Raw genomic sequence first — 16,395 nt, forward strand, 5'->3', positions numbered from 1 at the left:
ACCTCGGAGGACCCCATACAAACTGCATCAAGATGTTTCCCAAGATGGTATGATGACAACTCCAAAATCACTCCCACGAACACCTTAACTCTCAACTCTCAAGGTTTCCACAGAACACGATTCTTGGAAACGCATTTGTTGTACAAACTACTACCGCATCCACAGCACACATAGCATACGATTTATATTGAACGGAGCTTCGTGAATAATCTCGTCTCTTTCATGCAATGCAAAGACTCCTCGCAACATTATCCTCACCGTTTTCTGGGAACAACCAACGAGGTAGATCGACAGAACCAATCATCGTATCCTCCTCCCGAGTAGTCGACTACAGGGAAAGCCGAAGCGGTCGAAATACAGAGACCCGTCATACACACAGAGGCAGCGATGGTCACCTCAGCTCGAAGTCTCTCAACCTCGGCTCCCATTATTCTGAGGCAAGTAGAAGATCGCAGCACGGGAGGAGGAGGCAGAGCCCTCGCCAGCATAGGTATAGGACACGGTCTCCCAGCTCTGATCGGTCCAGCGAACGTTCCAGGTCCTCCACTCGAAACAGAACCTCCCGTCATTACAGACATCCCGCTACCTCTCGGGATCACCATTTACGACCACTTACACCGCCGCACCGCCAAGTTCTCAATACCAGAGAAAAATCAGCCGATGTCCGGCGATCAGCTTCACTCCCCCGACATTCTGTACGAGATAACGGACACAGATCACCTATGGAGGGCCACGGCCATAAGGTGTTCCGTGCTCCCAGTATACACACAGAGGCATCTCTATGGACATCGGACGCACCCTCTAGAAGTTCGACTGTGGGGATGCCAATGCCAGATGCACATTATGTTACTCCTCCAAGACCGACGTTCTACGATCCGTACATGGAGTACTCATCACATCCTCGATACCCCCCGCCCCCTCAGTATCCGCCGGGGCATTATTCTGTTGGCCATGGTCCAGGACTTCGTCACACCTACCGCAGTCCGTCACCCCCACCGTTGCCTTCATATCCTGGTCCACTTCCTCGACCTATCGATCATTATCCTCATTCGTCTGGACCCCGCTCGCGTTTCGTTTCTCACTCTCGTCCTGGACCTAATGGACCTCCTACGTACAGAACCCCTCCACCTATGCCTGGGCCGATGCCCTGGGGGCATACTACTTCCTATGCTTCTACCGTTGTGGGTCCTGGTCCGAGATATTTCGATCTTCAGGATTTTAATACGTTACATGCGGGGAATACACCCCTTCCATCGGTGGTTGGTCTCCAGAGGGAACGAAATTCAAAGAGGTCGTGGCAAATTTAGTCTGTTCTGTGTCCGTAGGAAGCCTGAGGTTCAGAGGACTCGAGCGGTGTATTCGGTCATGCTGAGCTTGTTGAGGACATTTGGCACATAACGTTTGTATTTTTACTTGTAGTTTTATGATTAACCAATATGAGTAATAAAGCACACGCTCAGCAACTTATAATGAAAGAAGGAACGCTTGTATCTGCATCATCGAATTCAGACCACTACTACATATCTTTGTCATTCCTTTGTCATCCCTTGACCCTTTTCGTATCGCCCTCCTGGCCGCCCGTAATTAAAGCCCATAAAGAACTTTCCGTCTGGGTGACGTGTCGCTTTGTTTTGGATGTCATTCGGAGTAATTTGATCTCCCACCTTCACCGGTCACCCTAACACAATGGCCTGCAAGTACAAGGTTCTCTTCCTGCTGAGCCTCTCGCTTTCATGCCTCGGTGACTCTTTACTTGGACACAGGAACCCTCTCCGCGACTCAGAGGAAACGTTGACGTCGGCGAAGGGAACATTTCAGGAGGACACGATCAATAGTTTGCCTGTGTTGGACGTTACACAGTGTCAAAACCTTCAGGTGCGTTATAGTTTTTAAAGACGAAAACAAGATGTCTATTGAACATCGGAATAGCCAAGAGGTCCGATAGAAGCTACTTCATGCGACTATGAAACCGTGGACTATGTCAAGAACGCGTTGTATGAAAGTTTGAAAGGCTTGGTGAAGATACCCTTCTTCCGATATATTCAGATGGACATGTATCGAGGGTGTCCATTTTGGGAGGAGAGTGCAATGTGTACAGAGCCGACGTGTTCGTTAGACACTGTTGATGAGGTGTGTCCTTGATATTGAAAATGACGAACAATATCTAAACTCTTCTATTTCTACAGCAAGAAATACCCGATAGATGGAGGATGAAGACGTTAAGCAAGGTTGATCATGTCACAAATGTATGCGCTACATTATTTCATGCCCCCAGCTGAGATATTGACGCAACTCTGCACTTAGTACGACAAGTTAGCAGGATGTTACTATCGCGACTCAGATTTTTGTTACCTAGAAGACCCTAAAGGTGTGGCCTATACTTTATTCTTCGTCTTCATCATCTCTCAGCTATCAAAAAAACAGTTGGCGATTATTTTGATTTATCGCAAATTCCGGAACGGTATACAGGATACACAGGAGAAGGGGCTCGACAAATATGGCGCTCGATATACGAGGAGAACTGTTTCTCTCCATCATCACTTCAGTCTTCCTCCGATCTTCTGAATGAAGCGCAGACATGTTTGGAAGAACGTGTGTATTACAAGGTCATATCCGGTCTTCACGCTTCCATCTCAACTCACATCTGTCTGGACTATCTGAACCATACGACTGGAGAATGGGTACGCGTCTTATATTGAAATTAAAACAATCACTTATCTCTCTTGAAATCTAGACTCCGAACCTCAATTGTTACATTACACGCGTTGCGTCTTATCCGGAGCGCCTAGAATATATTTACTTCAATACGGTGTTACTTCTTCGGGCAGTTGCGCGTCTAGGACCTCATCTTTTCCTATACGACTACGCCGAGGGAGCCGATAGTGCAGCGGTAGCATTGCGCCTAAACAACGTTCTGGGTATTGCTCATGAGGCGGGTAAATTTGACGAAAAGGCTTTGTTTGGTGGTATCAATGCCCAGGTGAGGGGATTGCGTTAGGTTTTTCTGGCGCAACTAATCATCCTGGATTTAACAGGCATTAAAAGAAGAGTTTAAGCACCACTTCCGCAACGTTACGCGCATCATGGATTGCGTTGATTGTGATCAGTGTCGATTGTGGGGCAAAGTGCAGACTATGGGTCTTGCTACTGCATTGAAAGTTCTGTTTGAGCTCGATGAAACTTCCTTGAGGTATGCATTGCCCATTTTGTAATGGTAGCCCCGATGCTGACCCTACGTCTCTAGTCGTTCACCCGATGCCAACCCCCTTCAACGTTCAGAGATTGTTGCGCTCTTCAACACGCTTCATAGATTTAGTGAAAGTTTACATGCTGTCGATATCTTCCGCCGTTTAGCAAGGCAGAACGATGCGTCGGAAAATGATGGAATCGAGGTGAGGGTTGTTTTCTAAAAGTGATATATCCACGTTTGCTTACCGTGTTACAGCCTGCTTTCAAATACCAGGGCTTCCAGGAGGATCTTCCGAACACCACTGCTGAAGCATCTCGAAGGAGAGTGGAGGGATTGATTCAGTTCTGCAAGGAAACTACTGCGGGATGTATCGGTGCTGCGAGTAGTATCTGGTCTCGAGGGATCCAATCTCTCGAGTCCTTATTTGCGACTCGTATAGATGATGAGCTATGAACTCTGTAGACTCATACTTCAATAATTCATCTATGTAGTATATTAATAATGAAAATGATATAATCCGGTTAACTTTCCGGTACTGTAAGTCGCTGTGCCGATGACGCGTCCTATATTACTGCCACCAAATCAATAAATGATTGATGATTGTTCGCAAGTCCCCCTCACAATGTCCCAGCCTATTCATCTACTCGTTCTGGTCCACGGTATGTGGGGCAACCCATCTAACCTCAAACAACTCGAGCTTCATGCCTCTCAAAAACCGGAGTTCCATGTCATGGTAGCAAAGGCAAACTCCGAAGATTCGACCTACGATGGCATAGACTGGGGTGGCGAACGTGTTGCTCAGGAGGTTCTCGACGAGGTGCACGCACTCTCGCAGGAAGGAAAAGCTGTAACCAGATTCTCTATAACTGGCTATTCTCTGGGCGGTCTCGTATCCCGCTACGTTATTGGCATCTTATACCAGAAGCGTTTTTTCGACGACGTTACCCCAGTGAATTTCAGTTCCATCGCTACACCACATCTCGGTTTGCCAAGATATCCATCCGTGATGTCCTATCTGGGGACTATCGTGGGCCCACGGTTATTATCGAGAACAGGAGAACAGTTTTACTGTGTCGATAAGTGGTCTCATACAGGGAGACCGTTGTTGGAGGTCATGGCGGATCCTCAGAGAATATTTTACCAGGCACTTGCAAAGTTTCAGGAGTTCAGAATCTTCGCCAATGCGTAGGTCCTCCTGCTTTTATTCTTCTTTTCTTTTTACTGACACTCCCGGAAAAGTGTATACGACTTAACAGTTCCATACGTAACGGCAGCCATCGAAGTAGACGATCCCTTTGTCGACCATACGACGAATGGCATTCAGATAACCTTACGAGACGACTACCCACGCATCATCAAATCATACACCCTCCCCACCTCTCCACCACCAAAAATCAAATCGAAAGAATCAAAGAAATCAGGAAAACGACCGTTTATGCCCCCGTTCCTAGTCTTCCGATTCCCACTTAATATCCTCTTCTACATTTCACTCCCATTTTTCGTACCGGTCGTGATCACGCTTCTTTCGGTGAGACTTATGAAGGCGAGCAATAAGTCCAAGATACGGATAAAGCTCTTGGAGGAAGGGGAGAAAAGTGCGGAAACCCTTGCTAAGGTTTTGGCAAAGGTGGAAGAGGCTGTTGAAGAAACGGTGGGGAATTTGATTCATGGCGATTCCTCACCGTCACCGTCACCTCCATCCTCATTCTCAACGTCCGCTTCTGCCGATGAAGTTAGCTTCTCCACGACCTCCACGACCTCCACGACCCCTTCTACCCTTCCGCCGGCGTCGAAGGGAAAGGACGTCCTGTCCCCTTTACAGAAAAGGATTGCTTCCCAGCTCAATACTCTTCCGATCAAGAAAGAGCTGGCGTTCTTCGATGATGTGTATAATGCACACGGGACGATTATCATGCGAGATGCAAAGAGGTTTCCGTTTCAAAAGATCGGTGAGGGGGTGGTTAGAAAGTGGGGAGATTCGTTGCGAGCTTAGGGCGGAATGGTGTGTATGTATTGCCATCATTTCAGCGATGGACTTTATGGACGTGATTATAGTAGATTGTTACGACCCTCCTCGTTTATTTATTCGTAATCTATACAGCGACACCTCGTAATTCTCCTAGTCAAATGGGCTTCTTCGAATGAGAGAGGACCTTCTGGGGAGTTTACAGTAGGTGTAACTTCTAGTTTATAGCATGATAATCCGTAAGAAACAATAGTAGTGTGTATAAAATACAGCGACTTGTGGGGAATGATGAGTGAGAAGTGTTGTAGAGAGCATGCAGATGCAGAACCAGTAGGATAGCGATAACGGATGGATATGAGAAAAAACCCAAGGCAGGAAACTAGCCTTTATAGATTGAGGCTTCACTTTCAGTGAAGCCTCCTTGGAAGCTCACGCACTCACACTACTCGAATCCGTCTCCGTGTCCACCCTAGCAACGAACGGAGGACCCATATTCGAGCTGTTAGCTGAAGAAGACATATCCGCCCTGCTTCTCCTCCTGTCCCTTTGAGTCGCCCGGTCCCTCTCTTCCGCCTCCGACCTCTCAACTCTCACTCTCTCCTCAGCAGCCTCCTGCTCAGCCTCTTCTCTAGTCATAGGCGTCCTCCTCACACACAGCAACTCGTATGTACAAGGATTATCCGCGGGGTAATCGTCTTCTGGGATCCGGTTTTCGGTCGTGTTGTTGAAGGTCCCACCTCGACCGAAACCGCAGGCTTTTCGGATCGTTGATTCGCAACCTTGAAAGCGGATACCACCGAACCAGACGTCGAGACAGAGCCAGTCCATCTTTCGTAGTCCGTCTCCGAGGCTTCCGCCCGGTACACCTGGAGCTCGGGACCGATTATGTCTGAGAGGCAGGGAAAGAGGGAAAAAGAGCTTTAGCAGGTTGTTCGGTAAAATGATAAAAAGGAGGGCAAAACGGAAGATAAGAGGACATTGAAATAAGTAAGGTGGAACTACAAAGTCTTTACACTGTTACTCAAGACCACCAAGAATCATAAACCCCAAAAAGGAAAAAGAGAAAGGACTAAAAAACATACCGGTAGGCAGCTGCAACAGCCCTCTTCAAGTCCGATCTCTCCGGTAGCACACTGAACTCTTTCCCACCCGACATCTCGCACAGAACCATATAAATTCCGTCAATCACATCACCGCACGTCACTCCAACTTCACGTTTAGATGCATGAACCGGTATCATAAACGGTATTGGTGTTTGTTCTCCTTGATTTAAGAATGCTGTAGGGAGCGGGTTATTGTTCTGTTGCGAATTTCCACCGTGAATAGTCGCGGCGGCGTTACGAAGTGAACCGGTGGAGAGGGAAGGAACGAGTGTGAGACGGGTTACTCGAGGGAAGGTTGCGGGTTCATTTCGACCTTTATTCCATGAGACGTGAGTTGCATCTCCAGAACGTTGACACATGTTGGAAGCGAATAGCATGTTCCATTTGAGGTAGGGTCGGTCGGCGTCTGGGGTGTGGGGAAGGAGTAGGGGGTTTATCATCGGTTTCACATTAAGGATGTGAGTTAGGAAAGGTTCTAGGACAGGCCCATCTATTATTAATTTAGTTGAGATGAGATGCGGAGGATGCAAGTCAAAAGACGTACAATGCCTCCCAACTGCCCAAGGACTTAACCGGTCTACTCCTGGTTCTCCTGCTCTCGCGAATGGCCCACCCTGTGTACCCGGCGGTGCTGCTGGCCCGCCCAACGCAGTCTGCAGCGCTGCCATATCATACGGACCCACTGCCGGCGGCGGGATCATTCCAGGATACATTGGATACCCAGGGAACATGGCCGCAGGTGGGTATCCTTGGAATGGTGGTGGTCCTACGGGCGGTGGTGGCCCTCCAGGTAATGGAGGTTGCTGGGGTTGATATGGCGTTTGGTGTGGGGGTAACGGCCATGCACCTGGCGTCATAAAAGGCGTTCCCATTGGTGGTATAAAAGGTGTATGATAAGGACCTGGTGCTCCTGGATAGAAATGCATCGGAGGATGATATGGCGTTCCAAAACTTCCAGGTCCTGGCCACATCGGCGACGGTTCTGGTTGTCGTTGACTCCCGGGAGTGGGTGGAAGAGGTGTGTTGCTAGTTTGTAGTTGTGGCGTTGGTGTTAAATTCGGGTAACCAGTATAGTCGGCACTTAGTCCCCCAGGCTGAACCGGTGGCCGACCCGAGGTGTCGATGCCTAGAGGTAAGTTTCCGTAACCTGAGGGGGTGTAATGCCCAGGCGGGAGATAGCCTGTGTTGCGAGATGTTTGTGGTGAATAAGATAACCCTCCTGAAGGAAATCTACCAGAGTCATAGCCTGCAGAACCATTCATACGCGGATGTGGGCTGGGAGGATGGGGAGTTCCTAGCGGCGGTATGAAGGGGGTCGCTTGGTCGGACATTTTTGGGAATCCTTCTTTCTGTACTAAAGGTACTAGTTCTGATTGGGTCTAATCAATCCGAGTCATTGAGCAGAAAGAATGCACAACAATAGTGCATACCTACTTGGAATAACTTTCCAGCAGTGACGAGCTCAAAATCATGATCGATGGGCAGGTAAAACCGTGCACGCGCTCCCAAAGGCAGTACATCCACGTTTCCGCTTGGTCACGTCAGAAAAATAATTCTATTACATCCATGAAGACGAGACAACAAGTATGGTAATATTACTGTGGAAACAACCAGCGGGAAGGCACCGGTGCGAGAAATTCAATCAGAAAGTGGGGTCTAAGACCTGATATACAGCAACCCTGATTCTGGAAAACTTGGTGAATATGGCAAACTGGAACGGCGGCTTGATTGCGTATTCTTTCCTAGTCCGAGACGTCGCCTTGTGGCCAGGTGTACGGCAAGCCTTGAGGCTGATAAATTCTGTAATCAGGGTAATAGCCAACTCGCTCTGGTAAGGATTCGGGAGGTAACGGTGAGCTTGTTTCAGTTGTCGTTAGAGACTTGTTCGCGTAGGCTACTTGGCAGGAAGTATCAATAATAACCGTAGATACACTCACTTCACAAGGCACACGTAGCACCCAACAAAAACATCTCGGCTGTCGTACTTGGGGGGTTTAATTTCATGGCAACCCTTGACAGCATTGTAAGGCAGATGACCGTGTCCAGGAGGTACGTATACAGCAGGAAGCCCATTGAGAAACAGAGCCTCTGGACTGCGAGCAATCTTTGAGGCTTCCCAAGTAAAACTGAACTGACTCAATGCATCGTGTTGTGATATTGCCCCCTTCTTGCGTGATAATTGAGGTAGACTCGGGGAGGATCAAGCTCCCAGTAAAAATCGACACTATTACTGGCACTTTGCCAGCTATTATCGGGTAAGCGCAAGCGAAATATCTGCCGCTACACCGCCAATAGCTGAATAGATAGCCGACATATGTGCTACTTTATATAATCACCATCTGTCTCCAGATATGTTCACGATATGTAGAGTCACATGACAATGCCCTAATTACTTAGCACAAATGTTTCTAGTGGTCCTCCTGCCCTACTTTTGCATACATTGACCTTTGGTAGGTAAAATATCTCATTTGGACCCATTTCCATCGCGGGAGGAACAAGGGATGCCAGAATTCCCTTTGCTGGATTGTGTTACGGCATGGTTACGGCATGGTCAATATATGTTCACGATATATTGAGTTTATGGGATATATATAAAGTAGCACATATCTGTACGACATGGGCCAGTTTTGGTAGTGTAGGTGGCAACGGTCTGGCAATAGCTAAAATCGATAGTACTGTACGTACGTCACTACAAACGTTTCAAGATGTACATGAGCGATGTCGTAATGAACTCAAAAAATGAAAACTCTTGATTAACGTAGCTCTCCCGCATTAAAAATGCAACCAAATCAAGAATTTACCTTCCTGGGAGCAACCTCAAGGGGCAGCAAGGGAAGGGATGAACCAACCAGTTTATTTAACTTGAAAAGTATCTGTACATCACAAAAATCCGGGGATTGGGATAATGGATTATCATGACGTGCCTGTGATATCTTATCGCAGAATCAGTATCATTTCCCTGCCAGATGATGGGATACCTTATTTTGGATTATACCGGATTAAAACCACGGGGGTAAACGCTAACTACGATGGCTCCTCATCTGCTGTTATCACTTATCTGACGACCTACCATCAAATATAATGTAGATATGACATGATATGACATTATCAATGTTTGCCCTACACCGGGGCAAAAAAAAATCTGTAATGCTCATTTCGGCGTAATTATTTCATATATGGTGCACTTGATGTTGCTATATCAGGGATTTTCTTAATTTCTGTTTCTGATACCAATTGACGTGACTGCAAGCTATATATAGAGTAACGTATTATAATTATTATATTTTGGTTTAGTATATTTTACGGTTTTTAGATAGCAGTCACATGCATGCAGTACCGAGTAACCGAAACCGAGTAAGTTAGTTCATACTTACAAGTACTATTTTGTTGAAGGTCAAATTTAGGCCTAGTGCTAGCGATTTTGATTGCGTTACGCGCGCGCGCCGGCCATACCTACGACGTACAGGTTCATCCCCACATTCAAAATCTGAGTTTAGGACATGTAATATGCACTCATCTACTACTCTACCTGCTCTACAGGTGATGATCCTGAATATTATACAGTTCTAAGATGGTCACTGCTGATACATCTAACAAGGCCAACAAAGGCACCCCCTTGTCCTAATGTAGAAGCCCTACATTGAATGATACCCCCATTAAATTTTGTGGCATGAAGGACTCCCTGTCACAACCAGCTTATTTTATTTATTACATCAGGCAGGCTATAGTCATTATGAGATAAGCAAACAAAAAAATTATTGGGGAGTTGTACGCTATGATGACAAAGTCAGAAATTCAGGAGTGAATGAACTCCACATTATTTCCTTTTGGAGATCATTCAGGGTTTGACAACTTAAAATATTCATACCAGATAGATGATGGAAAAATATATTGACTTGGTAATCTGCCCGGCAAAAGATAATGGATGATATTGGAGTATCTGGTTTCAACGTCCTGACACGTGGTGACAAACTGTGTAACAGTATATCACAATTCGCGATTTTTTGTGATGTAATGTTGCCGAAAATTGAAATAGTGACTCCGTAGCAAAAATCACTCAAATATTAGTTAGGGTACTATCGATTTTAGCTATTGCCAGACCGTTGCCACCTAGCGGCAGATATTTCGCTTGCGCTTACCCGATAATAGCTGGCAAAGTGCCAGTAATAGTGTCGATTTTCACTGGGGATCAAGAGTCAAAGAAATGAGCCTAGTACAATAAGCAACACAGCAAGGGCGAGCTCTATGCAAGTATGATTATTTGTGTCCCGTGCGCAATGAGAGTGGAAGGAAAGTCGTAAGAAGTTAGCTAGATACGATGAGTTCCTCGGCTCTTCTTGACACTCCAACGGTAGCAGTGATTTCAAGTTCGGATTTCTGGGTCCGACTAGTCCGACAGACCCCCGCCTAAAGCTTCGACAGATAATCTCGGCAAGGTCTATGTAAGTAATAGGCTTGAAGTTGTACTCATGTATGTAGGCTAGATTTAATGGTTATGGAAGTAGAGTGACTTTTCACGAAAATGGGAGTAAAATAGATCTTCCATCGCGAGACTCAAATAGTAATAGAAATCTTTGTCAAATCTCATACCTCTTCTTTTCCTTCTTCCACGTCATACTCTCCATCCTCAGATCCATTCTCGGGCTCCTCAGGGTTCATTTCCCCATCGGCAGGCTTCTCACATTCTCCCCCCTGCTCATCGTCGTCTTCTTCAGGACTGTGTGCAGCCAACACGAGTCGTTGCGGCACACAAATTGGCTTGTCACCCTTGGTCTTCAACTCCTCCCACAATTCCTTGAACTTGACAGCCTCTTTATCCGCCAACGCTTTCCCGTCAGTCTCATCTTTGCAGAACTTAAACTTGTCCAAACCTGCTCTCTTGAGCAGCTGACTACCAAGCGCTTCCTGGTAGTGCGCTACGGTGCCAGCATGGGCAACAATGTGGAACATTTTGAGAGGGGACAGCCATCCTGCAGCGCCGAAAAGAGTCGTCTCAAATTCTTCAAGATTCTTCGCAGTCGTACCAGAGATCGAAGAACCATTCTGTCAAAATTACGCATCAACCTTGCGCCAGAGAGAATGCCAAGGAACATACCATTTTGATGACCTTGATAGCTCCCTCTTCAGGCTTTGGGCGCCCATTGCGGTCTTTGGTCATGGCTGAACAGTTTCGAGGTTCTTTTGCGTCGCAGTCGTGTATACTTCTGCTCATGGCGACCAAGTCGGCAAACTTCTCGGACGAATTGAACATCCGGGCACGGTAATGATAATTCCAGCACAAGTCTATAGATGTGCCGAGCCCAAAGGGTGAGTAAAGGCGCGTCTTTGCATTGACCGTACGCGGGTCAGAATCTCCTCTGATAAATATGAACTGACGGTTCACAGGATCACTGTAGATTTCACTCACCCTTCTTCGTCGTTGCCCCAAAGGTCTGTGTAGTACAACGAGCCACGAAGAGTCCTAGCAATGGCCACACATTCGTCCTCGTCCGCAACTGCACCGTACATGGTTTGGGAGACACTCTTACTGGCGTTGAATAAGAGACGGAAAGTATCCTGACCGAGTTCTTCTGAAACGATAGGTTCGGACGCGTTCGATCCACGCGTATTGACCTTGTCAAGAGCAGCACGCTCTTCATAGTATACTTTCCATCGGGAGTCGTCGATGGAGGTATCGTATGGCGGTAATAAGCTACAGGGAACAATTCGAGAGATCTGTAAGGGACCCGACCGTAAAGAAGGCGTAACTCACTTCCAACAATCAACAGCTCTACGAGCCCATTTACCCTCGGGCTTGTCCTTTGACCATGAAGACTTCTGTTGGAAAGTAAAAACACGGCATGGTAGCTTTGCAGGAATTAAAAACGCGTGTCCCATACATATTCGACGCGTTTAGATTTTTTCAACCTGGCTGCAGTGTTTGTCTTCGTAGTTTTCGCTTTCTTCGCTGCGGTCGCGTCCTGACCAGTGGACTTTCGTTTTGGAGGCATATTCGTTCTCAAAAACCTTCAGAATCGAGGGAGGATGTAGAGTAACAAGAGGGACGGGGAGGCGAAGGAAAGGTAAGAAAGTTTCGCATTTACATAAAGGCAGCTGGTGAACCGGTGACTATTACGAGCTATTACGGCGTATCCTTTACCACCCACCCCTACAAGTCTTCTCGCCTCAGATCAGGATAAAGTACATCCCTTCATCTCTCGATTGTAAAGCTTTTATGTTGATTGGACTTGCTATGGAAGCATCATCTCCTTTAGACCTCAAATGATCCCGGAATGCAGTATCGTCAAGAAGAAAAGATGGCTCATCGCAGCGAGGCTGAAATAAAGGGATACCAAACTGAGACTCAAAGCTCTCATCCACTGCTCTAGACATAGCGCAACTTGAACACCTTGAAAAAGGAAATATACTATATCGATCCCTCCCCGATTGCCATAAAGCCTCCAGTCCATTTTCAAACACTCACGACTAAAACAACCTCAAGACTTCCTCGACTTACCGCTGTTTCGTTAATGATCTACGAGACCATGGTTTCGTCGTAAAGGCCTCATCCTGATTCTGCGAGTGGCATGTCACAGACCGGACTTCGTGCACCAGCTCTATCTATCTATCTGCATGCCTATCTTACACACAACCCATCTTTCTTCCCACCTTCTTCTTTTTTTAGTCGGTACAGGGGATACCTTCCGATTCTATCTGTCTGCACCTTCACAGCGTCCTCGGATAGCACAAGTTATCCCGTCCATAAGCACCCTCTCCTGACTCTCCAAATCTCTCCGGCTGTCGAGGATTCGCATGTCTTTGATGCTAAAATCCCCCAAGCATCGTATAACGTTGGTGCTCTTGTTTTCAGCGGCCCGTGAAAAATTTCGACCGGTCGTCTTGCAGCGTCACCTCAATAACTCCATTATCACTGCCTGTTTCGTCGATGTACTCACCATGAAACCTGATTGTTCTTGAATCTTGATTGATGTCGACTTCCGACGCTCTCAGGCTTCAGCTGGTCGTGGATAAGAGGTTCGAGGAGCTTGCGGCTTCTAGGCTGTTTCCCAATACTAGTTGCAATACCTACGAAGGCCCGGACTGTCAGTGTTTCGTCTAAGTATCACCCAACGACGGTGCGAAGTCTCAACGCCTCATCCGTTCCCACCGGACCCTCTCTATGATCCGGTTTTTGTGCCTGATGAGGGAGGCTGTCCACTCTGCACCTGATATTTCACCTTGTGACTGCTTCCAAGATGGGACCCTTGTGGCGCTTTGTGGGACTTGTACTGCATGTGCAAATGCTTGAATCAGAAAGTGCTCTCGTTATAGCGAGCATAAGGAATACCATACTCCTCCCAATATCACAACAGATGATCAAGAATCCTTTCATTCGTCCTGATTCCTTCCACTTTCAAGATAATATGCACTCATGATCCCTGCATGATGAACAAAGCAGCAATTTTACATTGATACGAACATGCGATAGAATGATGAAACAAGGACGCAGTGGACATGGTTAATGATAATGATACATGCAGATAAAAAAAAAGAGGGGGACGAAGGTCAATCCCCTGGTATACCAGATAAATCAAACGGCTGCGGTGACAACAAAGACGATGGAAGAAATTTGCGTTTAATAATCCTCGTCCGAGACATCGCCAGGAATCCATCCATTTTTCCGAAGTCTAGCGTCCCACGGTGAGACTGCATCCGCAGGTGCGGGTGGAACGTCGGTTTTGACAGCGTCCATGACATGATCGTGTAAAACTGGATTCATCCTGTTACTAATCAGTATGAGGCACCGCCAGCCCAACGTCCGAACTCACTCAATTCCATAGTCCACGGCGACGAAGTGCGCACCGTTTTGGATTTTGGCCACTTTGACGTTGATGCCAGCGTCCCTCATCTGCTTTTCTTGCTCAAGTGTGTATTCGAGAGGATAGGCGACGTCGTCAAGGCCGTGAACAAGAGTGATGGGAACGTTAATTTTAGAAAGGGCTTCTTTAGAATGAGATGTTCTGTTGACGAAAATGTCCAAGGTAGCGATGCGGTGTTGTACGAGACCTTTAGGCCCCCAATTCTTCCTTGCTGGGGGAAGAGTATTCTTGATCAGCCTAATATTGTAATCGTTCCGTTCAGATTTCAAATACTGCCTAACCAAGCGTTGGGGATAACTTACGCAGAGATAAGTGTAGATGATTTGTTGCTAAAGGCGAGCTGGAGACCGCCGTAGACAGCATCCATAAGTGCTGATTCGTCTATCTTCCCGCCTGTGGAGTCTGTGAAAGCTTCACACCAGCAATCGTGTATTTCCTTTCTCCCCGCGGCGATGTCGGGGGGCTGTCGAGTAAAGAAAAAGAAAAAGTCAGCGCTGTATACCGATAGAGTGAACTGTCAAAGCGTCCGCGGACCTCTTCAATCCCGAGTGGGGAAATGAGAAACAATGAAGCAACTTTTTCAGGATACGATACTGCCATCTGTAATGCGATGATGGTTCCTAGAGACATTCCAACAATATGGCACGCGGGGAGCTTCAAAGCGTCCTGGAGTGGATATATAGGTGAGAAAGGAAGGACAACGCAAGAAAGCGACGCTTAATTACCATAAGCTTGGCAACGTCCTCTGTCGCCTCTCGCTGTCCATATCCTTCGGGAAGTTTGTCGCCAGTTGTTTCGCCATGTTGTCGAAGGTCGAACGCAACTAAGTTAAATCGCCTGACTCTGGGGTCGGCAAATTGAACTGAGAAAGTAAATTAGAGTCACTTAAGTGAATGACGATATTGTCGCTTACGGTGGTAAACGTCGTGCGCGAAATAGACTGCATGAATGAAAAACAACGTTGGAAGGTTCTTTTCTATCGACTTGGCGTTAGGGTTGTTGGGCGTGGAAATTGTGTACTTGAAGTCGGTTTTGCCAAAGCGGGTCTTGACCTTGATTGAGGGCATGGTGGTAAGTGGTAAGGAAGGAGACGATGGAAATGCTGTTTTTAATCTCTGTGTTTGATCGATCCAAAACAACGCAAAATCATTCCATCTGCCTGCCGGGTCACCGGTCAGGGGTCCTGAAAAGATAGGGTGTCCAGAAACCCTGATGCAAACATTCGGTTTCCGTCAGGACTGTTCAAAGTTAACGGTTTTCTTGGTATGGGGCCGAGAATAACGCGCGTCGCCTCTCATTGTAGGCGTCTATGTGAGGTGCAGTAGGGCGGGTCGGTCATTTGCGGTCTTGCAGGGTGTTTGAAATTTCTCGGTCAAAAGGAGTAAGGGGGGTGGGGGGAGTAAAAGGAGAAAAGGAGAAAAGGAGAAAACAATTTCCTTGTGTAACCTCACGTCCGCCGCCATGAGACAATCCTTGAATGTAGGCCACTAGAAGGAGAACCAAGTCCTCTCCGAAGAGCGGAATCAAACTCGTGAAATTGACTGACGATATAGATACTCGCCTAAAGAGTTGTCCTTCATTTCGGTTAAGTTCGGTTCCACGGTCCTCCTCGGGGATGGTGAGCGATAACAAAGAGGCTCGCTGGGTATCTGAAAATCTATCTGAAAATCTTCTACTCTTTCCGACTCTCCAGAAACGAGGGCATTGGCCCTCAAAAATTCTGAGGAACGCACGGACTCCCACCTGAAATTTCGGCGAAACTGACTGCCATCGACTTAATGATGAGGTCTAGCATTTTCCTGGAGGTGCTAGTACGCGAGCTTGACTACTGCACTTGAGCTTGAATAGTTTTCTTCGACAATATTCGGGTACAAAAATAAGAGAGTTGGGCACATTGACCTGGCGTTGGTAACAGCGCCACAAGACACTTGAACGGGGAGATGGGAATGGTCTCCAAGCTCGGGATGGCGAGAACGAGTGCCACAGATAGACGACAGCGCCCTCGTGCGAGGGACGGATCGATCACCCAACTCCACTCGACTACTTCGAATAAAGTGAGAAATGCCGATGATAGCTCGAGTTGGCTCTCGAAAGTGATCGAGGAGATGGGTCCATGGACGTTACGCCTGTTCAGGTGGATTCAGCAAGTGCCCACACACCCAAAAACTCCGGATTTACAAGCGTACGCGACTCATGTTGCTGGTGAAACGAGGTGTGGAGAGAAAAGAGAAAAAGTTGCAGGCATCTGTATTTTAAGTTGGTTAGTAAACAGGTTTA

General features: G+C 47.1%; 7 protein-coding genes across 7 annotated transcripts; 3 read left to right on the forward strand and 4 right to left on the reverse strand.

Moving 5' to 3' along the window:
- Positions 1-227: 227 nt before the first annotated feature.
- E1B28_002360 (uncharacterized protein) lies at positions 228-1,307 on the forward strand (the record flags this gene model as incomplete). The annotated part of the gene is made up of 1 exon (XM_043159276.1): positions 228-1,307. The coding sequence occupies one exon, from the start codon at positions 228-230 to the stop codon at positions 1,305-1,307; it is 1,080 nt and encodes a 359-aa protein (XP_043002876.1).
- Positions 1,308-1,686: 379 nt separating this feature from the next.
- On the forward strand, positions 1,687-3,643 carry E1B28_002361 (uncharacterized protein; the record flags this gene model as incomplete). The annotated part of the gene is made up of 9 exons (XM_043159277.1): positions 1,687-1,875; positions 1,930-2,130; positions 2,187-2,246; positions 2,305-2,368; positions 2,425-2,681; positions 2,735-2,980; positions 3,036-3,190; positions 3,245-3,392; positions 3,446-3,643. The coding sequence occupies 9 exons, from the start codon at positions 1,687-1,689 to the stop codon at positions 3,641-3,643; spliced, it is 1,518 nt and encodes a 505-aa protein (XP_043002877.1).
- A 169-nt stretch (positions 3,644-3,812) lies between these two features.
- On the forward strand, positions 3,813-5,183 carry E1B28_002362 (uncharacterized protein; the record flags this gene model as incomplete). The annotated part of the gene is made up of 2 exons (XM_043159278.1): positions 3,813-4,375; positions 4,430-5,183. The coding sequence occupies 2 exons, from the start codon at positions 3,813-3,815 to the stop codon at positions 5,181-5,183; spliced, it is 1,317 nt and encodes a 438-aa protein (XP_043002878.1).
- A 103-nt stretch (positions 5,184-5,286) lies between these two features.
- On the reverse strand, positions 5,287-7,759 carry E1B28_002363 (uncharacterized protein). Its single transcript, XM_043159279.1, has 4 exons — positions 7,690-7,759; positions 6,804-7,638; positions 6,239-6,749; positions 5,287-6,045 (listed from the first exon to the last, which is right to left on the reverse strand). Exons 2-4 carry the CDS (start codon positions 7,588-7,590, stop codon positions 5,586-5,588), a joined length of 1,758 nt encoding a protein of 585 aa, XP_043002879.1. The 5' UTR covers positions 7,591-7,638; positions 7,690-7,759; the 3' UTR covers positions 5,287-5,585.
- Positions 7,760-10,640: 2,881 nt separating this feature from the next.
- E1B28_002364 (uncharacterized protein) lies at positions 10,641-12,508 on the reverse strand. The gene is made up of 5 exons (XM_043159280.1): positions 12,139-12,508; positions 12,012-12,076; positions 11,667-11,951; positions 11,355-11,616; positions 10,641-11,302 (listed from the first exon to the last, which is right to left on the reverse strand). The coding sequence occupies exons 1-5, from the start codon at positions 12,247-12,249 to the stop codon at positions 10,844-10,846; spliced, it is 1,182 nt and encodes a 393-aa protein (XP_043002880.1). The 5' UTR covers positions 12,250-12,508; the 3' UTR covers positions 10,641-10,843.
- Positions 12,509-13,874: 1,366 nt separating this feature from the next.
- On the reverse strand, positions 13,875-15,185 carry E1B28_002365 (uncharacterized protein; the record flags this gene model as incomplete). Its single annotated transcript, XM_043159281.1, has 6 exons — positions 13,875-14,019; positions 14,068-14,355; positions 14,421-14,581; positions 14,653-14,784; positions 14,844-14,980; positions 15,032-15,185. 6 exons carry the CDS (start codon positions 15,183-15,185, stop codon positions 13,875-13,877), a joined length of 1,017 nt encoding a protein of 338 aa, XP_043002881.1.
- A 758-nt stretch (positions 15,186-15,943) lies between these two features.
- E1B28_002366 (uncharacterized protein) lies at positions 15,944-16,313 on the reverse strand (the record flags this gene model as incomplete). The annotated part of the gene is made up of 2 exons (XM_043159282.1): positions 15,944-16,244; positions 16,297-16,313. The coding sequence occupies 2 exons, from the start codon at positions 16,311-16,313 to the stop codon at positions 15,944-15,946; spliced, it is 318 nt and encodes a 105-aa protein (XP_043002882.1).
- Between the last annotated feature and the right edge of the window lie 82 nt (positions 16,314-16,395).

Source organism: Marasmius oreades, chromosome 10 (assembly GCF_018924745.1).
Source record: "Marasmius oreades isolate 03SP1 chromosome 10, whole genome shotgun sequence".
Lineage (NCBI taxonomy): Eukaryota > Fungi > Basidiomycota > Agaricomycetes > Agaricales > Marasmiaceae > Marasmius > Marasmius oreades.

Bases quoted from the DNA above. Each gene is read 5' to 3' on its own strand.
- E1B28_002364 (XM_043159280.1), bottom strand. From the start codon at position 12,249: ATGCCTCCAAAACGAAAGTCCACTGGTCAGGACGCGACCGCAGCGAAG. The intron at 11,952-12,011 runs GTGAGTTACGCC...TGTTCCCTGTAG, and splicing joins AGAGCTGTTGATTGTTGGAA to CTTATTACCGCCATACGATA. The intron at 11,303-11,354 runs GTATGTTCCTTG...TAATTTTGACAG, and splicing joins CTATCAAGGTCATCAAAATG to AATGGTTCTTCGATCTCTGG.
- E1B28_002363 (XM_043159279.1), bottom strand. From the start codon at position 7,590: ATGTCCGACCAAGCGACCCCCTTCATACCGCCGCTAGGAACTCCCCAT. The intron at 6,750-6,803 runs GTACGTCTTTTG...AATTAATAATAG, and splicing joins TTGGGCAGTTGGGAGGCATT to ATGGGCCTGTCCTAGAACCT. The intron at 6,046-6,238 runs GTATGTTTTTTA...CCTGCCTCTCAG, and splicing joins GCTGTTGCAGCTGCCTACCG to ACATAATCGGTCCCGAGCTC.